This window comes from Microplitis mediator, chromosome 3 (assembly GCF_029852145.1).
Source record: "Microplitis mediator isolate UGA2020A chromosome 3, iyMicMedi2.1, whole genome shotgun sequence".
Taxonomy (NCBI): domain Eukaryota; kingdom Metazoa; phylum Arthropoda; class Insecta; order Hymenoptera; family Braconidae; genus Microplitis; species Microplitis mediator.
Window position 1 is genome coordinate 23,265,083 of NC_079971.1, and position 20,130 is coordinate 23,285,212.

A 20,130-nucleotide genomic window follows, 5' to 3' on the forward strand; every position below is an offset into this window, starting at 1 on the left:
TTTTTATAAACTGACAGATCTTACCCTGCATGTTCACAAAATCCGTAACAAAAAAAAAAGGATCTCCAAGGATCCATGTGTCAACGTCAGGTTAAAAACTTTCTCTAAAAATATTTTCCATGCCTCTAAAGAAAACCCAATATCTTATTTCCCAGAAAAAACATCATGACATTAAGGAATTTTTTGAAGGTCTTAGACCACTTTAACATCCGTGACTCATCAATTTAAAGCCGTTAAAAAAATTCAATAATCCTTTGAATTTTTTTTTTTCGCGCCAAAAATCTCGTATTTATTCATAAATTTAAAAACATGAAAAAATAATCAAAAATTTCCTGTCACTTGTCATCATAATTAAATAAATATCAGTATTTCATTTAAGTCATTAAGTATTTTTCCCGCGTTTTTTAGCGCATGCGCAAATCAAATTCAACTGCCAGCGCTTTGGCGGCAGAGTTTGAAAACAGGAGTAATCGATATCGCGAATTTAAAGGAATTTTTCATACAAAAAGACTAGTGCTAATAAATTAAAAGTAATAATTGTCAATTAAAAATATATAATAGTTGATAATTAATAATTATTAATTAATCTTGAAATGAATATGGATTTTAATGTGAAGAAACTTATGAAAGATGGTGTCAGGACAGCATTTAATCGAGTAGTACAGGTAATTTTTTATCAAATTTATTTTTAAAATTATCAATAATTATATTAACATATTTATATTATATATATAAGTATATACATATATATGTATAACTTATAATTCAAAATAGATTTTTTTTTCATACATTGATTATTAATTATTATAATTAATTTAAAAAACTTTTAATTATTTTTCAAGATGGCAGCAGCTGATTTTTTTTTCTTTTCAATAAATAAAATACTGTCAAAAAATAAATAAAATATAAAAAATGCATGTGAAGAATTTTGAAAAATTTTATTGTTTATATTTAAAAAAAATTTTTTTTTTGATAACAAATGATCTGATAGTTAAGAAGATCTAAAAGTTAACAGACGATTAAGAATTTTTGAATTTTTTTTTCAACGAATCGATTACTTAAAAGATAAAAAAAAAATATGCACATGTAGAAAATTTGAAAAACTATAGGTGCAATTTTTTAGAATATTTTTTTTCTTTTAATTTATCGACTTAAAAAAAATCTAAAAATTATTAGTTCCAAATTTATGAATTGATCCGTCTGCTACATTCACACTCATAATTGATATGATCCTGAAGTTGAGTCAATTACAAAAAATTAAAAAATTAAAATATGCACATGTAGAAAATTTAAAAAACTATGAGTGCAATTTTTTATATTTTTTTTTTTATAATTTATCGTTCTAAAAAAATTAAAAAGTTATTAGACGTCGGTTAACTTCGAGTGTGAATGTAACAGACAGACAAATTTAAAATTATAAATGAATAGGGTTAATAAATAAAAAAATAATATTCATAAAAAATGCACTTTTTTGTCATTTCAAAATTTTTTAAATGCGCTTTTTTTTAAATTTAATTTTATTTATTATTTACTATATTTATTAACAAGTTTAAATTTTTCTGGTGTCTGCTACATTCAAACTATGATCCAGAAGTTAACAGACAATTTTCAGATCTTTTTTTTTTACCGGGAAATTACAAAAAAACTAAAAATATGCACATGTAGAAAATTTTAAAAACTATCGGTGCAATTTTTTCAAATATTTTTTTTTTTTAATGATTCATTGTTTAAAAAAAATCCAAAAATTATCAGATGTCGGCTAACTTCCGTTTCATCGAACTATGATCCAGAAGTTAACAGACAATCGGAAATTTTCGGATTTCTTTTACCGGAGAATTACAAAAACAAAAATATACACATGTAGAAAATTTAAAAAACTATAGGTGCAATTTTTTTAAATATTTTTTTTTTTTTAATAATTCATCGTTTAAAAAAAATCAAAAAATTATCAGATGTCGGCTAACTTCCGTTTTATCAAATTATGATCCAGGAGTTAACAGACAATCGGAAATTTTCGGATTTTTTTTACCAGAGAATTACAAAAACAAAAATATTCACATGTAGAAAATTTAAAAAACTATAGGTGCAATTTTTTAAAATATTTTTTTTTAATGATTTATTGTTTAAAAAAAATTCAAAAATTATCAGATATCGGCCAACTTCTTTATTATTTCAAACTCATGGCTAACTTCTGTATTTTTAAATTAAAACAATAAAATTTTCAAATGCTACTGTCAAAATTTTTTTTAAATAACAAATAATAATAATAGTAATAATAATAATAATAATAATAATAATAATAATAATAATAATAATAATAATAATAATAATAATAATAATAATAATAATAATAATAATAATAATAATAATAATAATAATAATAATAATAAATTGAATGAATCGACTCTAGCGCCTCTAGTGACTGATAGTATAAATTAATAATTGATAGAAAAATAAATTACTATAGTCTACAGTTGTAGTACTATAGACATTTATTACGTTTATAAATATTATTATTATTATTATTCGTTGATGTGTATCATACTTTAAAGATTAGTCACTCGTTTTTATTCATTCGCGTAAATAAATTCTAAATTTTAAATTAATAGTAAATACATTACAAAAAAAATGGATTTTAATGTCAAAAAATTAGTTAAAGATGCTGGTGCTGCACTTAGTCGTGTTGTACAGGTATTTGTTATTATTATTTATCTATTTATTCAAAAAAAAAATTTAATATTCTTAATGCTTATCAAGTCCATTAATATTTTTATGGCTTCGTTATTAAATTTTTATTATTATTTTACTAATAATAAGAGTTAGTTAATTATTTATCAGCTTAATGTTTAATTAAAGTAATGAGGTTAAGATAATTGACCCCAAAATATAATAATAATCATTATTTATTGAGTTTTCATAACGTGAAATTTTAAAATGAGGGTGAATGCAGCATGATCCTGAAGTTAGTAGACAATTAAAAATTTTCGGATGTGTTTTCAAAAAATCAATTAAGAAAAAATGAAAACTAAAAATATGCACATGTAGAAAATTTTAAAAACTACAGGTGCAATTTTTTCAATAATTTTTTTTTTTTATAATTTACCGTTTAAAAGAAAATCCAAAAATTATTAGACGTCGACTAACTTCAGTTTTATTAATGTAGCAGACATCAGACAAATTTAAAATTATTAATAATTAGAGTAAATAATTAATAAAATAAAATAAAAAAAAAATACACATTTAAAAAATTTTCAAATTAATAAGTGCATTTTTTTCAAATATTTTTTTAAAAATTATTTACTCTATTTATTTATAATTTTAAATTTGTCTGATGTCTGCTACATTTACACTCATATTTTAATTTAAATAAAAACTTGGAAACTAAAATTTTTTTTTAAATTAATGGATACAATTTTTGCAGTAAATTTAATTGTGTAAATTTTTCTCCATTCTATAGTAAATTTTGATAAAATTTTAATTATTGTTGTAACAAACTCTTAATTAGAACAGTACTATTATTGTTTTCTATTTGTTATTTTTAGATTTTTTAAAAAACGACAAATAATGAAAAAAAAATTATTTTAAAAAATTGCACCTATAGATTTTTTAATTTTCTACATGTGCATTTTTTTTAAAATTTTTTTTTTGATTGTCTTGTGGAAAATAAAATCCGAAAATTTTGAATTGTCTGTTAACTTGAGGATCATAGTAAATTATAGGAGATTTGAAAAATGTTTTAGAAAATAATTTAACGAAAAAGTTTATTGAATTTGTACTGGAAAATAAAATGAAATATTTTTGAAAATATAAATTCTGAAGTAGGTAACGGGTATTAGTAGCAGTATTAAATTTATTTATTTTAATATAAATGGCCGGTTCAAGTCTACACTATTGATTTTACATAAAACTTTGTAACTTTTTTTATTAAAAATTCGATGGTCTACAAGAAAGTTTGTTTATGAGTAAATCCAATAGTTTCAAAGATACTTTAGTCCAAAGTTTCCAATAAATTGTAACACCTGCTCTGAATAAAAAATTTGAAGTTGAAATTACTCATTAACTACAGACTTTATGTAAAAATTCATAAGAATCTTTTTTATAGGAAATTTAATTCTCTACAAAAAATGTCCTTACAACTTTTGTTCTAAATCCCTTAGATTCCAAGATATCGTAATTTACAAAAATTCCTTATAAATTATCACTACATTCCTTCCAAATCCAATTTCATTTTTTTCAAATCAAAATTACTCATCAACTATCGACTTTATGTAAAAATTCACAAGAATCTTTTTTATAGGAAATTTAATTCTCTACAAAAAATGTCCTTACATTTTTTGTCCTAAATCCCATAATTCCTAAAATATAGTAATTTAAATAAATCCCTTATAAATTATCACTAAATTCTTTCCAAATCCAATTGGATTTTTTTCAAATCAAAATTACTCATCAACTATCGACTTTATATAAAAATTCATGAGAATCTTTTTCATAGGAAATTTAATTCTCTACAAAAAATGTCCTTACAACTTTTGTCCTAAATCCCACAATTCCCAAGATATCGTAATTTAAATAAATCCCTTATAAATTATTACTAAATTCCTTCAAAATCCAATTTCATTTTTTTCAAATCAAAATTACTCATCAACTATCGACTTTATGTAAAAATTCAAAAGAATCTTTATTATAGGAAATTTAATTCTCTACAAATTTGGTCCCATAGACTTTTGCCCTAAGTCCACTAGTTTCAAAGATATTTCAATTTATGATAAACCATAAAAAATGTTACCCATCACAAGTTTAAAAAATAATAATAATAATATTTAAAAATTAGTTAACAGAAGAAACCCTCGGTACGTCAGAAAAAACAGAACTCGATGCACATTTTGAGCATTTATCAGAACGTGCAAACACCACTAAAATGTGGACCGAAAAAATACTTCGTGATATGGAAGCCATGCTCACTCCAAATCCCGGTAATTATCTTCAATTATTATTATCATTAATTATCCTACAAACTTCTAATTATACTTCTGATGACAGGTAACAGAATCGAAGATTTTTTCTATGAAAAAATTGACAAGAAAAAACCAAATCGCCTCAGTAATTTGGAGTACGTTGGCATTGATATGATTGAGGCAGGAAATGAATTCGGTTCTGGAGTCGCTTATGGTAAATAAATAAATTTATGTTATATATATATTTATTTACATACTCACTAGCTTATATTTATTAATTAAAAAAAAAAATTAATTAATTTTTAGGCAGTGCCTTAATAAAAGTTGGACAGTGCCAACAAAAATTGGGTCAAATAGAACGTGATTTCATTGGTACGGCAGCTAATTGTTATATTCAGCCTTTAAGAAAATTTCTTGACGGTGAAATGAAGACAGTCAGCAAAGAAATGCATATTTTAGAAAGCAAAAGGTTTATTTTCATTTAAATATTTGCATAATTAATTAATTAATTAATTATTTATCATAATTTATATTTTAGACTTGACTTGGACGCTTGTAAAAATCGTGTAAGGAAAGCAAGAAGTATGATTGGACAACAGAGTGTAAGTTGATGACAAATATAATTAATTAATTAGTAATTAGTGATTTAATTATAGTATATAATTATTTTTAAATGCTGCTCTAATAGGACTCTGGTGTATCACCAGAAGTTTTACTTGATCAGGTATTAAAATTTATAAAAAAATAATTTTATTTTTGTCAAACGGTTTATTTTTATGTCAATAATTTGCCTCAGTACTGGAGAGTCATTAAATTATTTATTAAAAGGGAGGGAAATATACGGGTCGAATAAATTTTTAAAATTGCGCGGGCGAATTATAAAAATAATGAAAAGAAAAAATAATATTTTTGGGCGAGTACTGATCGTGATTTGAATTAAAATATTTTTAATTTACCAGAAATTTTATTTAACTTTTTTTAAAAATAATAAATTGTTTTATGAATTCTTAATAAGCTGGGGTAAGATGGCGGTGTAGGAAAATGGGCAGAAATGTTTTTTTTTGGTTAAAAATATTATTATTTTTATGAGGCTGGTTGCTGTTATTTAATTTATTAGACATAAAAATAAAAACTCGAGCAGATTATTTATTTGTTTAGTCTTTAAATAACCACAAGTCATTTATATATACGACCATCAAACCTTTTTTATTTTAAATATTATTTTTTTCTTTCGACTTTGCCGAGTTACTATTTAGCTGCTGAATAAAACAAACATTTATTTGATAATTTATTTAATAAATTGCTCATAGTCTTTAATTTTAAATAAAATGATATTTTAAAATCTCATTTAAAATAATTATAAATATAAATTTATTTTCTCTGTAACTTTCCCAATTGGCTTTGGTCTCTCTTACGTTCATTTTAATTATTTTTTAAACTTTTTTTTTAAGTCAAATAACATTTGAAATAATTAACTGGGATTAAATCGTTTATCTAAATAATAATAACGATACTTTTATTTAATCTGTAAAATTTAAATTCGTCAAGTAGAAAACAAGTCGTTAATATTTTATTATTATTTTAAATTCTCTTATGATTTATTATTTTTCCAGCCTTTAACTCCAGATTATTTTGTTGTCTGCCCAAAGGACATCGCCCTATTGCTTTTAATTATTATTTTTAATTATCGTTCCAATAGTCGAGTCTAAAGCGAGTGGAAAAATTTTTTCTGCCTTTTTGGTCTAGGCGCGAATTATTTAAATTCAAAATAATTCGATCATCCATTAAATTAAATATTTAACTTATTTTCAAAGCTAAGAAAATCAGCCATTAAAAATTTTCACAATTTTTTTAAAATTATTTTAAATATTTAATTTTCCATTTTATCAAAAATTTTTCCATCAAAGCCAAAATTACTTTTAAAAAAATTTTCTAATATTTTACCTCACATTAAAAAAATCACAGCTCATTTTACATAAAAACCGATCCATTTTACCTCCTTAAGGCCTTAATATTTATACGAAATATGAATACTAATTATAATTTTTCTAAACTAAACTTAGGCAGAGAGGGAGCTGAGGATTGCACAGTCAGAGTTCGATAGACAAGCAGAGATAACAAAATTATTGTTAGAAGGCGTCGCGAGCTCACAAGCCGGACATTTACGTTGTCTCCATGAATTCGTAGAAGCTCAAGCCCGTCACTATGCTCAATGTCATGCAATAATGCAAGAACTACAACGCGAATTAGCTGGGTAAGTTTCCCACCACTCAGTGCCCATAAATATTTATTTACTATTTTAAATTTATCTAAAAAAAATATATTTTTATAAATATTAAAGCACTTTTTAGACTTCATTAAAGCATTTTTATATAAAACAAACGTAGAAAATGTATTTACTTTTTTTTTACAAGCTATCCAACTCTCGATTGGTGATTTAAGTGAGTAATGATTTGCTGATGCATCCTTAATTCATTGTTTTTTTTTTTTTACGTATTATGTATTTAATAAAAGAGATGCTTAGCGTCATTACTCATTTTTCTAGCAATCAATAAATTAATTTGTTAATTAATTAATTAATCTTATAATTTGTATGCTTGGTATTAATTATTGTAGCGCTTCTGTAGGAACTTTGATGCATAAATAATCTAATTTATATCGGAGGTAGATTAGAGCCTAAAGTAATTCACTGGGAATTTGAATAAATCAGTCAATAATTTTTGATTAATTATTGAAATTAATGAACTACTTGATTAATTTTTCATAAAAACATTTTTTAGGCCCAGTTTTTCAAACGGGGTTTAAATTATTACTGCTGGTATATTTATATATTATTAAATTATAGATGTACTGACGAAATTAAAACCCGGTTTTAAAAATTTGCCCTCAATTTCTTAAAATGTATCACTTATTCAGTGATATATTTATTAGACTGATTCAAAAAAATCGACTAATTTTTTTTTTCTTCATTATATCGAAAATATTGTTGGAAATGACGAAAAAAAAATACTGTGAAAGTTTGAGCTCCTAATATTAATATTAACAACTGCCGCATCGCGATTTTCTATTTCCCGTTTAAATAACATGGGAAAATTTGTTTTTTAGGCTTTGGAATTTTGTAGCTCACGGTGGGACCAATACTTTTAAATGTTCAAGACATATTCTTATGGGAAATTCAACGCTCTACAAAAAAGGTCTCTTATAATTTTTCGATATTTTTATTTCTTCAAAAGTTATTAAAAGTTAAAGTTAGATTAATGATAAATTTTTACATTTTTTAAATTTTTTGACGCAACCATCAACTTTATGGGTAAATTTTATAGGACATTTTTTGCAGAGCATTTTATTTCCTACAACTTATCTCGGAGAAAATTTTCGATATTTCTCATCGATCGTAAGTTTTTCGCAATTAACTGAAAATTTAATATAATTAATTTTAAGCAACAAAATTTAGATTATTTAAGAAAATTTTCAGTTAATTGCAAATAACATACGACCTATGAGAAATATCGAAAATTTTCTTTAAGATAAGTTGTAGGAAATAAAATGCTCTACAAAAAATGTCCTATAAAATTTTCGGATAAAGTTGATGGTTGCGTCAAAAAATTTAAAAAATGTAGAAATTTATCATTTATCTAACTTTAACTTTTAATAACTTTTGAAGAAATAAAAATATCGAAAATTTATAAGAGACCTTTTTTGTAGAGCGTCAAATTTCCCACAAGAATAAGTCTTGAACATTAAAAAGTATTGGTCCCACCGAGAGCTACAAAATTCCAAAGCTTAAAAAATAAATTTTCCCATGTTATTTAAACGGGAAATAGAAAATTGCGATGCGGCAGTTGTTAATATTAATATTAAGAGCTCAAACTTTCACAGTAATTTTTTTTCGTAATTTCCAACAATATTTTCGATATAATAAAGAAAAAAAAAATTGGTCTGTCAGTTGACCCTGCGGGCCAGCCCCAAAACTTCCCGCTGTTTTCGAGCTCGTTGAGCTCGAAAACACTATTGTGAATACATTTTCAAGCTCTTCGAGCTCGCAAATACTTTTTTATGCCATTGTTTTGTAAAAAACCATTTTTTAGCATTTCGTTCTCCGACGATATCTCGCGAACGAATTAACCGATTTTGATGGTTGAGGCGGCAATCGACGCGTTTTGTCAAGTTCTAGAGCTGATCAAATTTTTGATTCGATTTATCGAGTCGTTTTTGAGATATTTCAGGAAAAATCAAAAATTTTTTTTTTTTTAATTCTTTCGACAACGGTTTCTCTTGAACGAATGAACCGATTTTGATGGTTGAGGTGGCATTCGACGCGGCTTATAAAGCTCTAGAGCCCAGTCCATTTTGGAATTAATCCATCGAGCACATTAAAAGTTATCCAAAAAAAACATTTTTGAAAAAACTTTATTTTTGGAATATCTCTGAACGAGCCCTACCGATCAAGCTCAATTTTCTCTCGGCTTCAAGATATTGACAATCCGCGTCGAATGACACCTTAAAGTTCAAAATTGGTTCATCCGTTCAAAAGATACAGGTATTTACATACGTACGTACGTACGTACGTACGTACATACATACATACATACACTCGGACATCATCGTGAAATTAGTCAGAATAGCTCCCTCGGACCTCAAAACGTCGACATCTGATGGAAATTCGATTTTCGTAAATCGGACCGAAACCAATAACTTCCCGAATTTTTGAAAATTTACAATTTTCTTAGCGGGAAGTTAAAAATTAGTCGATTTTTTTGAATCAGTCTAATATTTATATTAATATGAAAAAGTGATATCGCTTATCCCAAAGAACAAGTGATTGAAAACTGGCAAAATAATTACGCGATGCCGGAACTAAAAAAATAAACAAGTGATGTCACTAAATTGATGCCTCACATTTCTGAGTTGAAATAAATAAGTGTTACCAGTTACCAAAAATAGACGAGTGAAATCATTTTTCAAAGAACAAAGTGATATCGCTTGCTAAAAATACGCTGTATCGTACACTACTGATAGTAATATCGCTCACTTAAAACAGTAAATTGATGTATATTTCTTAAAATAAATAATCGATATCCGCCACTGAAAACTTATGAGCGATATCGCTCACAAAAATTAAAAGTGATATCACATAGCTCGGGACAGAATAAATATCACTTTCCGAAATTTATAAGTGATATTTCTCGTATAAATTACATAAGTAAGATTACACATTTCTCAGAAAAATTAGTACATATTATCGCTTTTTACGCGAACAGCGAGATCGCTGGTTTTACTATCGATAAATTTTTATCGATGCATTACTATCGCTAAATAAGTGACATCACTCATAAAAACTTAAAGTGATATAACTTATTCGAGGCAGAGTCAATATCATTCGCCCAAATTTATGAGCGATATCGCTCATATAAATTACATATCATTCATAAAAATAAGCCATGATATCGCTTATTTTAAAATTGATCAATGGTCATCGATCATTCACAATAAATAAAGGATATCGATCGCCAAACTTTGAATGCGATATCAATTATCCCGCGATATCTCTGATTTAAATAACAAGCGATATCGCTCAATAAAAACGGGCGCGTAAAATCACTTTTGAAATTTTGCCTTCCAATTACTGAGTAATATCATTCACGTGAAATATATAAGTGATATCACTTAGCGCAAGTGATAAAAGTGATATCACTAAAAATATTTTTTTTTAGATTAATGATTAAAATTTCTCAAAATAAATAAAATTCCCACTGAAACTTGTAATGCTCTAAAGTATAGATTTCTATATAATATATATAATAGATAAATATTATCCATTGGAAAATCCACGTGGGCTTACAGGGCACGTCAACCGAGTCCTCTTCTTCGAGTCAACAGTGAAGACGTCATTGAATTAACTCCTTCATCAACAAACACACAAAATTCACCCAGCCAACAATCAGTGACATCAAATTATGTAACAGCGACTTTTGAAACAGACGATTCTTCAAAAGTATAAAAAAATATCACTCGCAATATCTCCGGTCATATGGAAAATAAACTAACTGTCTCTTATCACTCAACGAATTTGAATCTCTACTTATTTAATTTTAATTTAAATAATCGCTCATAGTCAATTAATCTTGTCAACACAATTAATTACCAATTAATTACATAGATAATTAAATAATTGAAAGCTGAATAAAATAAATATATGAATTTATTATTAAACGCTAATATAGGCTTTAATATTCCGTCGTAATTGTTACTGTTGTTATTTAATTATAATTATAATTATATTAATTACTCAATAAATAAATATATATAAATAATTATTACATATTTATATACGAGCTCATTAGTTTTAATGAAATCCTGTAGATTTAATTAATGGTGTTGGATTATGCATGTTAATTGTTAATTATTTTTTGTTACTGTGCTTTAATTGAAGTCTAAAAAAAATGTTTTACTTTTTTTATATTAATATTCTTGTATATAAATTATTTGTTGTATCTGTTGTGTGTAAGTGGGTCACAAAAATTTAAATCAATTTTTTTTTTGGAGAAATTGCAGGGAAAATTGAAAAAAAATTTTATTTTAATTAAAATTTTACCCCCACCCTTTTCACTAGACATCAATAATTTTTTTTAAAATTTGGAGATTAAAATTTGACGAAAAAAATCAAAATTATGACTAAACTAGTGCAGATATGAGAAAAATGGATAGAAACAATTCAGTAGCTTTTTAAATTTTCTAGAAAAAAGTCATTATTGATTACTACGGAAAATTAATAATTAAAGAGTTGAAGCAAAATAATTAAGAGAATTTTAAATTAAAAAAATTATTTTGTTCTTTGATTTGATATTTTGGGTAAACTATTGAAGTTATCACGAAAGTCATAAGGAACATTTTTGTAGGGAATTGAATTTTCTGCAAAAAAGGTCCTCATTACTAATCACTTAAATTCATTATTTTCAGAGTTATAGATAATTAATTTAAATATTAAACTCCAATTTAAATATTACTGATTTCGTCTTCATATTTTAAACTTTAAAATTCGGCTAAACTATTGAAGATATCACAACAATCATGAGGAACGTTTTTGTAGGAAATTAAATTCTCTACAAAAAAAGTCCGTATCACTAATCACCTAGATTCATTATTTGAAGAGTTACAGAAAATTAAATTAAATATTAAACTTCAATTTAAATGAGTGATGTCCTCTTCATATTTTAAAATTTAAAATTCGGCTAAACTATTGAAGATATCACAAAAATCATGAAAAACATTTTTGTAGGAAATTAAATTCTCTACAAAAAAGGTCCTTATCACTAATCACTTAAATTCATTATTTTCAGAGGTACATAAAATTAAATTAAATATTAAACTCCAATTTAAATACGACTGATTTTTTTTTCAAATTTTAAAATTCAAAATTCGGCAAAACTATCGAAGATATGGCAAAAACACCCCAGTAGAATATTATAGAGCACGAAATTATCTACAAAAAAGACATTCATCAATAATTACGTAAAGTCAATAGTTTACACAAAATTTCAATTCTAAAGTCTGAAAAAATATTTCATCACTCCATTGATTAAATTCTTTTTTCTTTTTTTAATTAACAGTCACTGACGACAGTAAAAATTAATTACTAAATTTTCTTTTTGAAATACATGGCAGAATTAATACCCTCCATTTTTGAATTTCCTCATTATTTATTTATTTATTTATTATTTTTTATCTAGAACTAATCAACAAAATTCCGAGACAGTAAATAATAGCGATCAAGAAAAAGCCCGCGTTGTTTGTGATTACGAAGCAAGAGATCCAAGTGAACTGAATCTCATGAAGGATGAGGTAAATAAATTTGAAATTTAAACGCCTGACAATTTTATTTTATATTTTATATTTTATAATTTAAATTTACTCTATAATTTTTTTTTTTAATAAAAAGTTATATTTTTCACTTCTTTAAATTTTATTATTATTATTAATATTAATATTAATTACTCATTAAATGCCTGGCAATAATTTTTTTCACACATATATATATCTATATATATTTAATAAACAATTATTTTTTTACGCGTATTTAAAAAATTACAAATACAAAAAAAAAAACGATAATTAAACTGGCGTTAAATACTTACACTTAATAGAATAATTATTTTTTTACTTGTAAATTTTATTATCAAACTTAACTAATGATTAACTTCTTTCTTCTTAACTCAATTACATAAAATTTATTATATTGTACGCATGTATATTTTTTTCTTTTTTTTTTTTTTAATAAATAAATATTGTATTTTAAGTTTGCTTGTATTATTTATAATTTTTAATTTTAAGTATTGCCGTAGATGTAAATAGTTGAAGATTTTGATATTATTATTATATGAGATTAATTTTATTTATTAAAATAAATAAAAATATGTATGATTTTTAATTATTTGTTTTTATTTTCCTTTCATTATTTTTTATTTATGGTTTAGATTTAAATTGTAGTTGAAATTTGTGTAAATATTTTTTCATGATACCAGCATCGAAACTTAAAGTTTTAGTGTCTCTACAGTCAGTCGAAAGAAGCGAATTTCAGTCCAATGCCGCGAATGAAAATTAGCAACCGCGTAAATTGTGAATGCGTTCAGTCAGCGGGCAGAAACAAACTTGTTTTGTCCTTTGGGAAAAAACAAATTATTTTTCTGCCCTCTGACTGAAGGCTTTCGCAATTTAAACTCTGATACTTGTCATTTATTTAATAGTCATTTCAGAGGATTAATTTTATTTACGTAAAAGACAGTTCTGACTGTGATTACATTTTATAAAAATTAGTGTAAATAATAAATAGTATTTATAGTTTCTGCTTAATTATAAATTCCAACTGACAATTTAATAGTTGATGACACCATTGGTCGAAAATTAACTTGTTTCTTACTGGCTGCTGACACTGAAACTTTAAGTTCCAATGCAGGTAATCGTGATAAATATTCTGTGTAACTCAGGATGAAAGACGATTTCAGACTGCGGGTGATGAGCCAACTTCACCCTGCTCTCAAATCATTTTTTCCATCCCTTGTCACACAATACACTATTTAAAATTTTTTTTAAATTTATTACAAGAGCTTGTGATTTTGACGTTACTTTAAAATTGAATAAAGAATTTTTTTTTAATTTTTGTATATTATTCTTATTATTATTTATAATTAATAACAAATATTTAAATTACAAAAAAAAATTGACTTTTATTTAATAATTACAATAACTATAAATGTTACAAATAAATAATTGTATATAAAATTTAATAATCTAGAAAATTATTTTTTTTAGTTTTTTTTTTTTTGTTTTTTACTAAAAATTATTTTGTTTCCATCAATAATTTATTAGACGTAATTTTTTGTTTGAAAAAATGCATTTTAGGTAATTTGTGTAACTTCGATAGCGGGAGATGAAGACTACGTTATGGGGCACAGAGGATTACAACACGGAAAAGTACCTAAAGCATTTGTTGAAATAATATCATTTAATATGTTCAATTAAAATCTATATAATTATTATTTTAAAATTGAAACATTCCTCTAGTGAAAATAATAAATAAATTTAAAATGTTCAATAAATAATAATTAAGGCCTTAAATATTAAATCTACAGCAAAAATTCATTGCGATATATTTTTGTCTCGTAATATATTGTAAATAATTTTAGCTACATATATATCTTCTTAAATATATAAATTACATAGAATTTAAATCTTGGAAAATTAATTACCATTAATTGTTAAATTGTTTAAATGATCATATCTCGTAAACTAATGAGTTGACGTTAAAATTTATGGGATTCATTTTTATAGCAAATTTAATTCTCTATAAAAAAGATTCTCATAATTTTCTCCATAAGTTCGATAGTTCAAAAGATATTTGAATTTTAAAAAAATACTTTTAAATATTTACTACATAGGCCTTAAAATTTTAATTTAAACTTTGAATTCAAATTCCCGCTGAAATATCAAAGATACAAAAAAAATATATCAGTCAAATTTTGTAGGAAATTTCATTCTCTATAAAAAAGCTTTCTTTAATTTTTTTCGTAAGTGCAATAATTCAAAAGATATTTGAAATTAAAAAAAAATACTTTTAAATATTTGCTACAAAGGCCTTAAAATTTGAATTTAAACTTTGAATTTAAATTCCCGCTAGAATATCAAAGATACAAAAAAAATATATCAGTCAAATTTTGTAGGAAATTTTATTCTCTATAAAAAAGGTTTGAATAATATTTTCCATAAGTGCAATAGTTCAAAAGATATTTTAAATTTAAGTTAAAGACTTTGCTTGTACGTGATTATAAAATTTTTGAGTGTTCAAATAAATTTGTTTTGCTAAAAAAAATTACCGATGACTTTTTTTTTTTTTATTATTAAAATACTTGATAAAATATAAAACAAATTAACCAAATATATGTTAATGTTATTTTAAAATCATAAAGATTATTAATTGTAATAATGAAAGACCAGAATAATAAATTGTTGCTGATGATGAGTTTGCGTTATCGGGTATTTCATTATCTTCTGTCTGAGTCTTAGAAAATGCGATATTGATAGCACGCATCAGTGGATACTCTGATCCGATCAATGGGTCCAAGTCTGTGTGCAATGACTTGCACTCGCCACGGAAATCATCAGTGTCAATACTCCATACCATGACACCGGCTAAACTTTTTTGCTTGACGTACTCGATCTAGAAATTTATTTATTAATTAAAATTTTTTTTTTTAACTGTAACTTAATTTTTAAGATCAAAAAAAATTTTCGTATCATTTTTTATGAGTGGGGGGGGTATTTTTCACGAAGTAAAAATTCGGGAAAATTGGTCAGAAATTAAAAAAAATTTTTTTATGTCTCCTAATATTTATACGAAAAATTTTAATATAAAATCAGTGAAAATTTTTATTTTACTGTAAAAAATGTAATTTTAATTTAAGTTACAAAAAAATTAATTTTGTAATTTTATGAATTTTTTTGAGGCTCGTTTTGCCCCACATTAAAAATTTTTTTGTGGCTAAATTTAGTAAATTTTCGCGATTGAAATTTAATCTGTCGAAGATAAAATTTCAAAAGTTTTCGTACTGACCAATTTTCCCTCATTTTAAATTTTTATTCCCTGAATTATTTTGACCCCAATATTTTTGGACTAAAAAAAAATTCAACTAAAGAAAAAAACCCGAAATTTTTCCTGAAGTTTCCAAATAAAATTTACCCCCATTTAACCAAAATCAATTTTAAAAATTTCAAAAATCAAAGTCCATTTTTTTTTACGTTACTATCAAAATTATCCACCCGAAAATTTTTTCTTCCTTCGAAAATTTCTTCTAAAAAATTTTTTTCGACTACAAGTTTGAATAAAAAAAATCAAAAATAATTGATACCTTCTTCATGATACTTCTAGGGTTATCATAAACAACGACCTTATCATCATGAACAGCATAAGCGCTATTGGTTTCATCATCCCACCCAGTTCTCCAGCTCTTCGGATTGACAATTAACTCCTTGCATATTTCATTGTACCCCATAAATCCGTCTTCGCGCGTAAAGTTCCCCTGAAACCCATTTTTCAAAGCAATGGCGCCCATCGGACTCTGGGTGTCATTCAAAATACTCGTGGTAACAAACGTGCGCCCGTACATGGGTAGACCTAAAACTAATTTATCAGCAGGTGCACCCAATTGCAATAAATAATCGATAGTCGATTCGACACAAAGGCTGTCATCCTTTGAACATTTCAAAGGCGCATTGGCGCCAACTTTTCCGTCCCAAGCTCCGTGATAATCGTAAGCCATAACGTGAATTAAATCTAAATATTTCGATATTTCTGGTACATTGTAAGCAGTATCGATTGTCGATTTATCGGCACTTATTGCTGCTGTAAGCAATAAATTGCGGGGTTTAAATTCTCTGCTCAATTCCTCGACGAGGCTCACAAAATTTTGACGATCGTACGGCGAACCTCCGCGTTTGCCGGGAAATTCCCAGTCTAGATCGAGACCATCGAAATTGTAGGTTCTGAAATTGTTATTATTATTATTATTTGGAGGTTTTTCATTGGCTGATAGATTTAATTGACGTTAATTATATTTTTTACGTGAGAAAATTTATGACACTTGTCACAAATACATTGCGGCGTTCACGCGAAGCCGCGAGAGCTGAATAATTTGCACTGGCTTCATTCCATCCGCCGATGGCCAATGATACCTTTAGTCCTTGATGAGTGCGACGTAAGTCTGTGATCTTTTTATAAGAACCTTTGCCTGGAATTTTATTAAAATTTATTTTTGATTAACGTCCAAAATTAGTTGGTTTGTTGTTGCAACTTTGAAAGCCTGTAACTTTTGAAATAATTTTTCTACGATAATTTTTACAGAGACCTTTTTTGTAGCAAATTAAATTTCCTATAAAAAAGGTCCTTACAAAAATTATCGTAACATCGTTAATTAAAAAGTTACAGGCATTTGAAATTTTATTACTAGGAATCAAAATTTGGCATCTATATAAAAAATGTTGAAACTCAAAATCCATGTAACTTTTTAATTAACGATCTTATGACAATGCGTACAAGGACCTTTTTTGTAGGAAATTGAATTTGCTACAAAAAAGATATCAGTAAAAATTATCGTAAAAAAATTATTTCAAAAGTTACAGGCAATAGAAATTTTATTACTAGGATTCAAAATTTGGTATCTATATAAAAAATGTTTAAACTCAAAATTTATGTAACTTTTAAATTAACGATTTTATGATAATTTGTGTAAGGACCTTTTTTATACGAAATTTAATTTGCTACAAAAAAGGTATTTATAAATTTTATCATAAGTCTCATAGTTAAGCCGTCAGAGTAAAAAAATGAAATCTTCTCCTAGTTGATTTCCAAAAAAACATTCTTACAAATAAATAAGATAATAAAAATAATGACCATAATTTTCTTCCAAATCAGCCCAAGGATCCAAACTCCTGATAGTCCAAGTGGTAGCATTTAACCCAGCGAATGAATAAATAATGTGAGTGCAATGTTCAGGATGTAAATTATCTAATTGAAATTGACCTTTACCAGGACGATACTGCGCCCAAGACGCCAAGTAACAAGAAACAATTTTATCATGTCTTGGTCTTGAAGACTCTATTTAAAAAATAAATTAACTGACTTAATTTAAAACTTATAAATAATTTAAATCTACTAATAGAAATATATACATAAATAAATAATAATTTTTTTTTATAGAAAGTTTAACATTTAAAGGTCAATTAAATATTTTTCTACATACCTCGAATAGCAAGTGAAGGAATAATAACAATAACACAAATAATTGATGATAATAATTTCATTTTAAATTAACGATTTATTTTATTGCGTATCGATTCCAATAAAACGCAAAATTAATTTACAAACAATAGTTTTCTATTTTATTTTTTCACAATCTCGTGTTAGCGGCGATACGAACTGAGATAGAAGATAGAAATTATTTGATTAATAACAATAATAATAATTTTATCTCATTTTTAAATTTAATATTCGCACAACTTTTCAAAATTTATTTAAACAATAAAAAAAAGTCTTGGGATATTTATATTTAACGGGATAACGGAGTTGACTCAACTTAACTCACGATAAGAATTGAATTGACTGTTACCGAGTAAAGAAGGGGGAGAAAGACCTGTTATATGCTGGATAAATAATAAAAATAAAATGTTACTTTCAGTACTTTCTCTTTTTCCTGTTTTTTTTAAACCTTGTTTTCATTTTTTCAAATTTAAATTTCCCGCCATTGTAACTTTGGAGTTTAGGAGTTTTTTAGATTAAAAAAGTATACGAGTGGGGCTTGCTGATGACTAATTACATATCTGATTTAGAGCAATTGTTTTTTATTGGAGTATTAATTTATATGACATCCGGAGGAAATCGGTAAGAGTTCATCGGCCCTTTTTTTGTGTGCGACGCAATTAAGACTGTAACTTTTTAAATAATTTTTTTATGACTTTTTTTTATCAATACTTTTTTTTAGGAAATTTACTGTTCTACAAAATTGTAATGAAGTAATTTTGTCGTATCTTTGATAGTTGAGCCGAATTTTTGAATTTTAAGTATAAAGAAAACAGTAATTTTTCATAGGGAATTAAATATTAAATTTAATGACTCATAACTTTTAAACTAGTGGATTTGAGTAATTAGTGGCAAGATCCTTTTTTGTAGAAAATTAAATTTTCTATAAAATTGTCCATGATAATTTTTTTCGTAACTCTGATAGTTTGGCTGCAATTTAATTTTAAAAGCGGGAAAATCAAATATTTAGTAATTATTCAAAATAATTAAATTGTTAATTTTTATTAAATAATTATTTTTATATTTTTCGTTTAATTGTTCATATATATTTCATTAATAGCCTTGGGAAAATATCTAAAAAAAAAAATTACAGTAATAAAAAAATTTAATTACGAAATCGAGTACTCGGTGAAAAAATTTAATCTCCAAACCATTAGCTAATTACTAAGTTATAATTAACGATAAACTTCTAAATTTATCATTTTTAAAACTCTTGTCGCGATCTCTTAATTACTATTTTAGTGAAATAAAAAAATTTTTCGTCTGACCTAAATTTTTTTATTGAAACGTCACGAAATTTTTGACTTAAGTTTAAATTTAAATTAAATATTTTTTTTTTTGCTCAAAAGAATTTAAATAAAACCGGAAACAGGCGCAGGAAGTCTCTTTTTTCTTCCGGAGCAGGAATTTTCTTCTGTTTCTGTAGAAATATAAAATAAAAAATTCTTGTATAAAATAAAGACAAATAAATTAATTAAAGAATTTTAATTTTAATTATAATAATTTCAAGTACTTAATTATCATATGTGTAATTTAATATATATGAAGCGACGAGTCATTCCGGTCATCATTAAATTAACCGATGTGTCATTCGCGAATATTATGGACGTGGGTTCGAGTCCCACTTTCGACATCAATTGTAATATTTAAATTTCTCAAATAAATAAATAAATAATTAAAAGCATAATTACTAAGCAGTGATGAAATAAAAACAATACAAATTTATATTTAAATGTAAAACATATATATATATTTTTTTTTTAATTTAAATGTCACCTTGTAACTGAATTTTTTTCGATTTGAATAATTTTCATTTTTGACACAAGC

The 20,130-nt window shown here is 25.3% G+C and overlaps 2 protein-coding genes across 9 annotated transcripts; one reads left to right on the forward strand and one right to left on the reverse strand.

Moving 5' to 3' along the window:
• The first annotated feature begins 459 nt into the window (after positions 1 to 459).
• Positions 460 to 14,613, forward strand: LOC130664619 (endophilin-B1). 8 transcript variants are annotated; one of them, XM_057464612.1, is made up of 9 exons: positions 461 to 665; positions 4,832 to 4,973; positions 5,041 to 5,169; positions 5,262 to 5,424; positions 5,494 to 5,557; positions 5,644 to 5,679; positions 7,019 to 7,209; positions 12,686 to 12,797; positions 14,355 to 14,613. In XM_057464612.1, the coding sequence occupies exons 1-9, from the start codon at positions 594 to 596 to the stop codon at positions 14,472 to 14,474; spliced, it is 1,029 nt and encodes a 342-aa protein (XP_057320595.1). In that variant the 5' UTR covers positions 461 to 593; the 3' UTR covers positions 14,475 to 14,613. The 8 variants fall into 8 exon arrangements, with proteins under 8 accessions (XP_057320599.1, XP_057320595.1, XP_057320603.1 ...); XM_057464620.1 differs by lacking the exons at positions 12,686 to 12,797; positions 14,355 to 14,613 and adding exons at positions 7,370 to 7,396; positions 10,800 to 10,938; XM_057464613.1 differs by lacking the exon at positions 461 to 665 and adding an exon at positions 2,515 to 2,691.
• Positions 14,614 to 15,321: 708 nt separating this feature from the next.
• Positions 15,322 to 18,621, reverse strand: LOC130664618 (probable chitinase 2). Its single transcript, XM_057464611.1, has 5 exons — positions 18,248 to 18,621; positions 17,899 to 18,102; positions 17,071 to 17,236; positions 16,358 to 16,991; positions 15,322 to 15,669 (listed from the first exon to the last, which is right to left on the reverse strand). Exons 1-5 carry the CDS (start codon positions 18,306 to 18,308, stop codon positions 15,400 to 15,402), a joined length of 1,335 nt encoding a protein of 444 aa, XP_057320594.1. The 5' UTR covers positions 18,309 to 18,621; the 3' UTR covers positions 15,322 to 15,399.
• Between the last annotated feature and the right edge of the window lie 1,509 nt (positions 18,622 to 20,130).

Coding starts and splice junctions, on each gene's coding strand:
- LOC130664618 (XM_057464611.1), bottom strand. CDS start 18,308: ATGAAATTATTATCATCAATTATTTGTGTTATTGTTATTATTCCTTCA. Junction 18,103..18,247: donor TCCTTCACTTGCTATTCGAG/GTATGTAGAAAA, acceptor TTTTTTAAATAG/AGTCTTCAAGACCAAGACAT. Junction 15,670..16,357: donor CTAGAAGTATCATGAAGAAG/GTATCAATTATT, acceptor ATAAATTTCTAG/ATCGAGTACGTCAAGCAAAA.
- LOC130664619 (XM_057464612.1), top strand. CDS start 594: ATGAATATGGATTTTAATGTGAAGAAACTTATGAAAGATGGTGTCAGG. Junction 666..4,831: donor CATTTAATCGAGTAGTACAG/GTAATTTTTTAT, acceptor TTTAAAAATTAG/TTAACAGAAGAAACCCTCGG. Junction 4,974..5,040: donor CATGCTCACTCCAAATCCCG/GTAATTATCTTC, acceptor TTCTGATGACAG/GTAACAGAATCGAAGATTTT.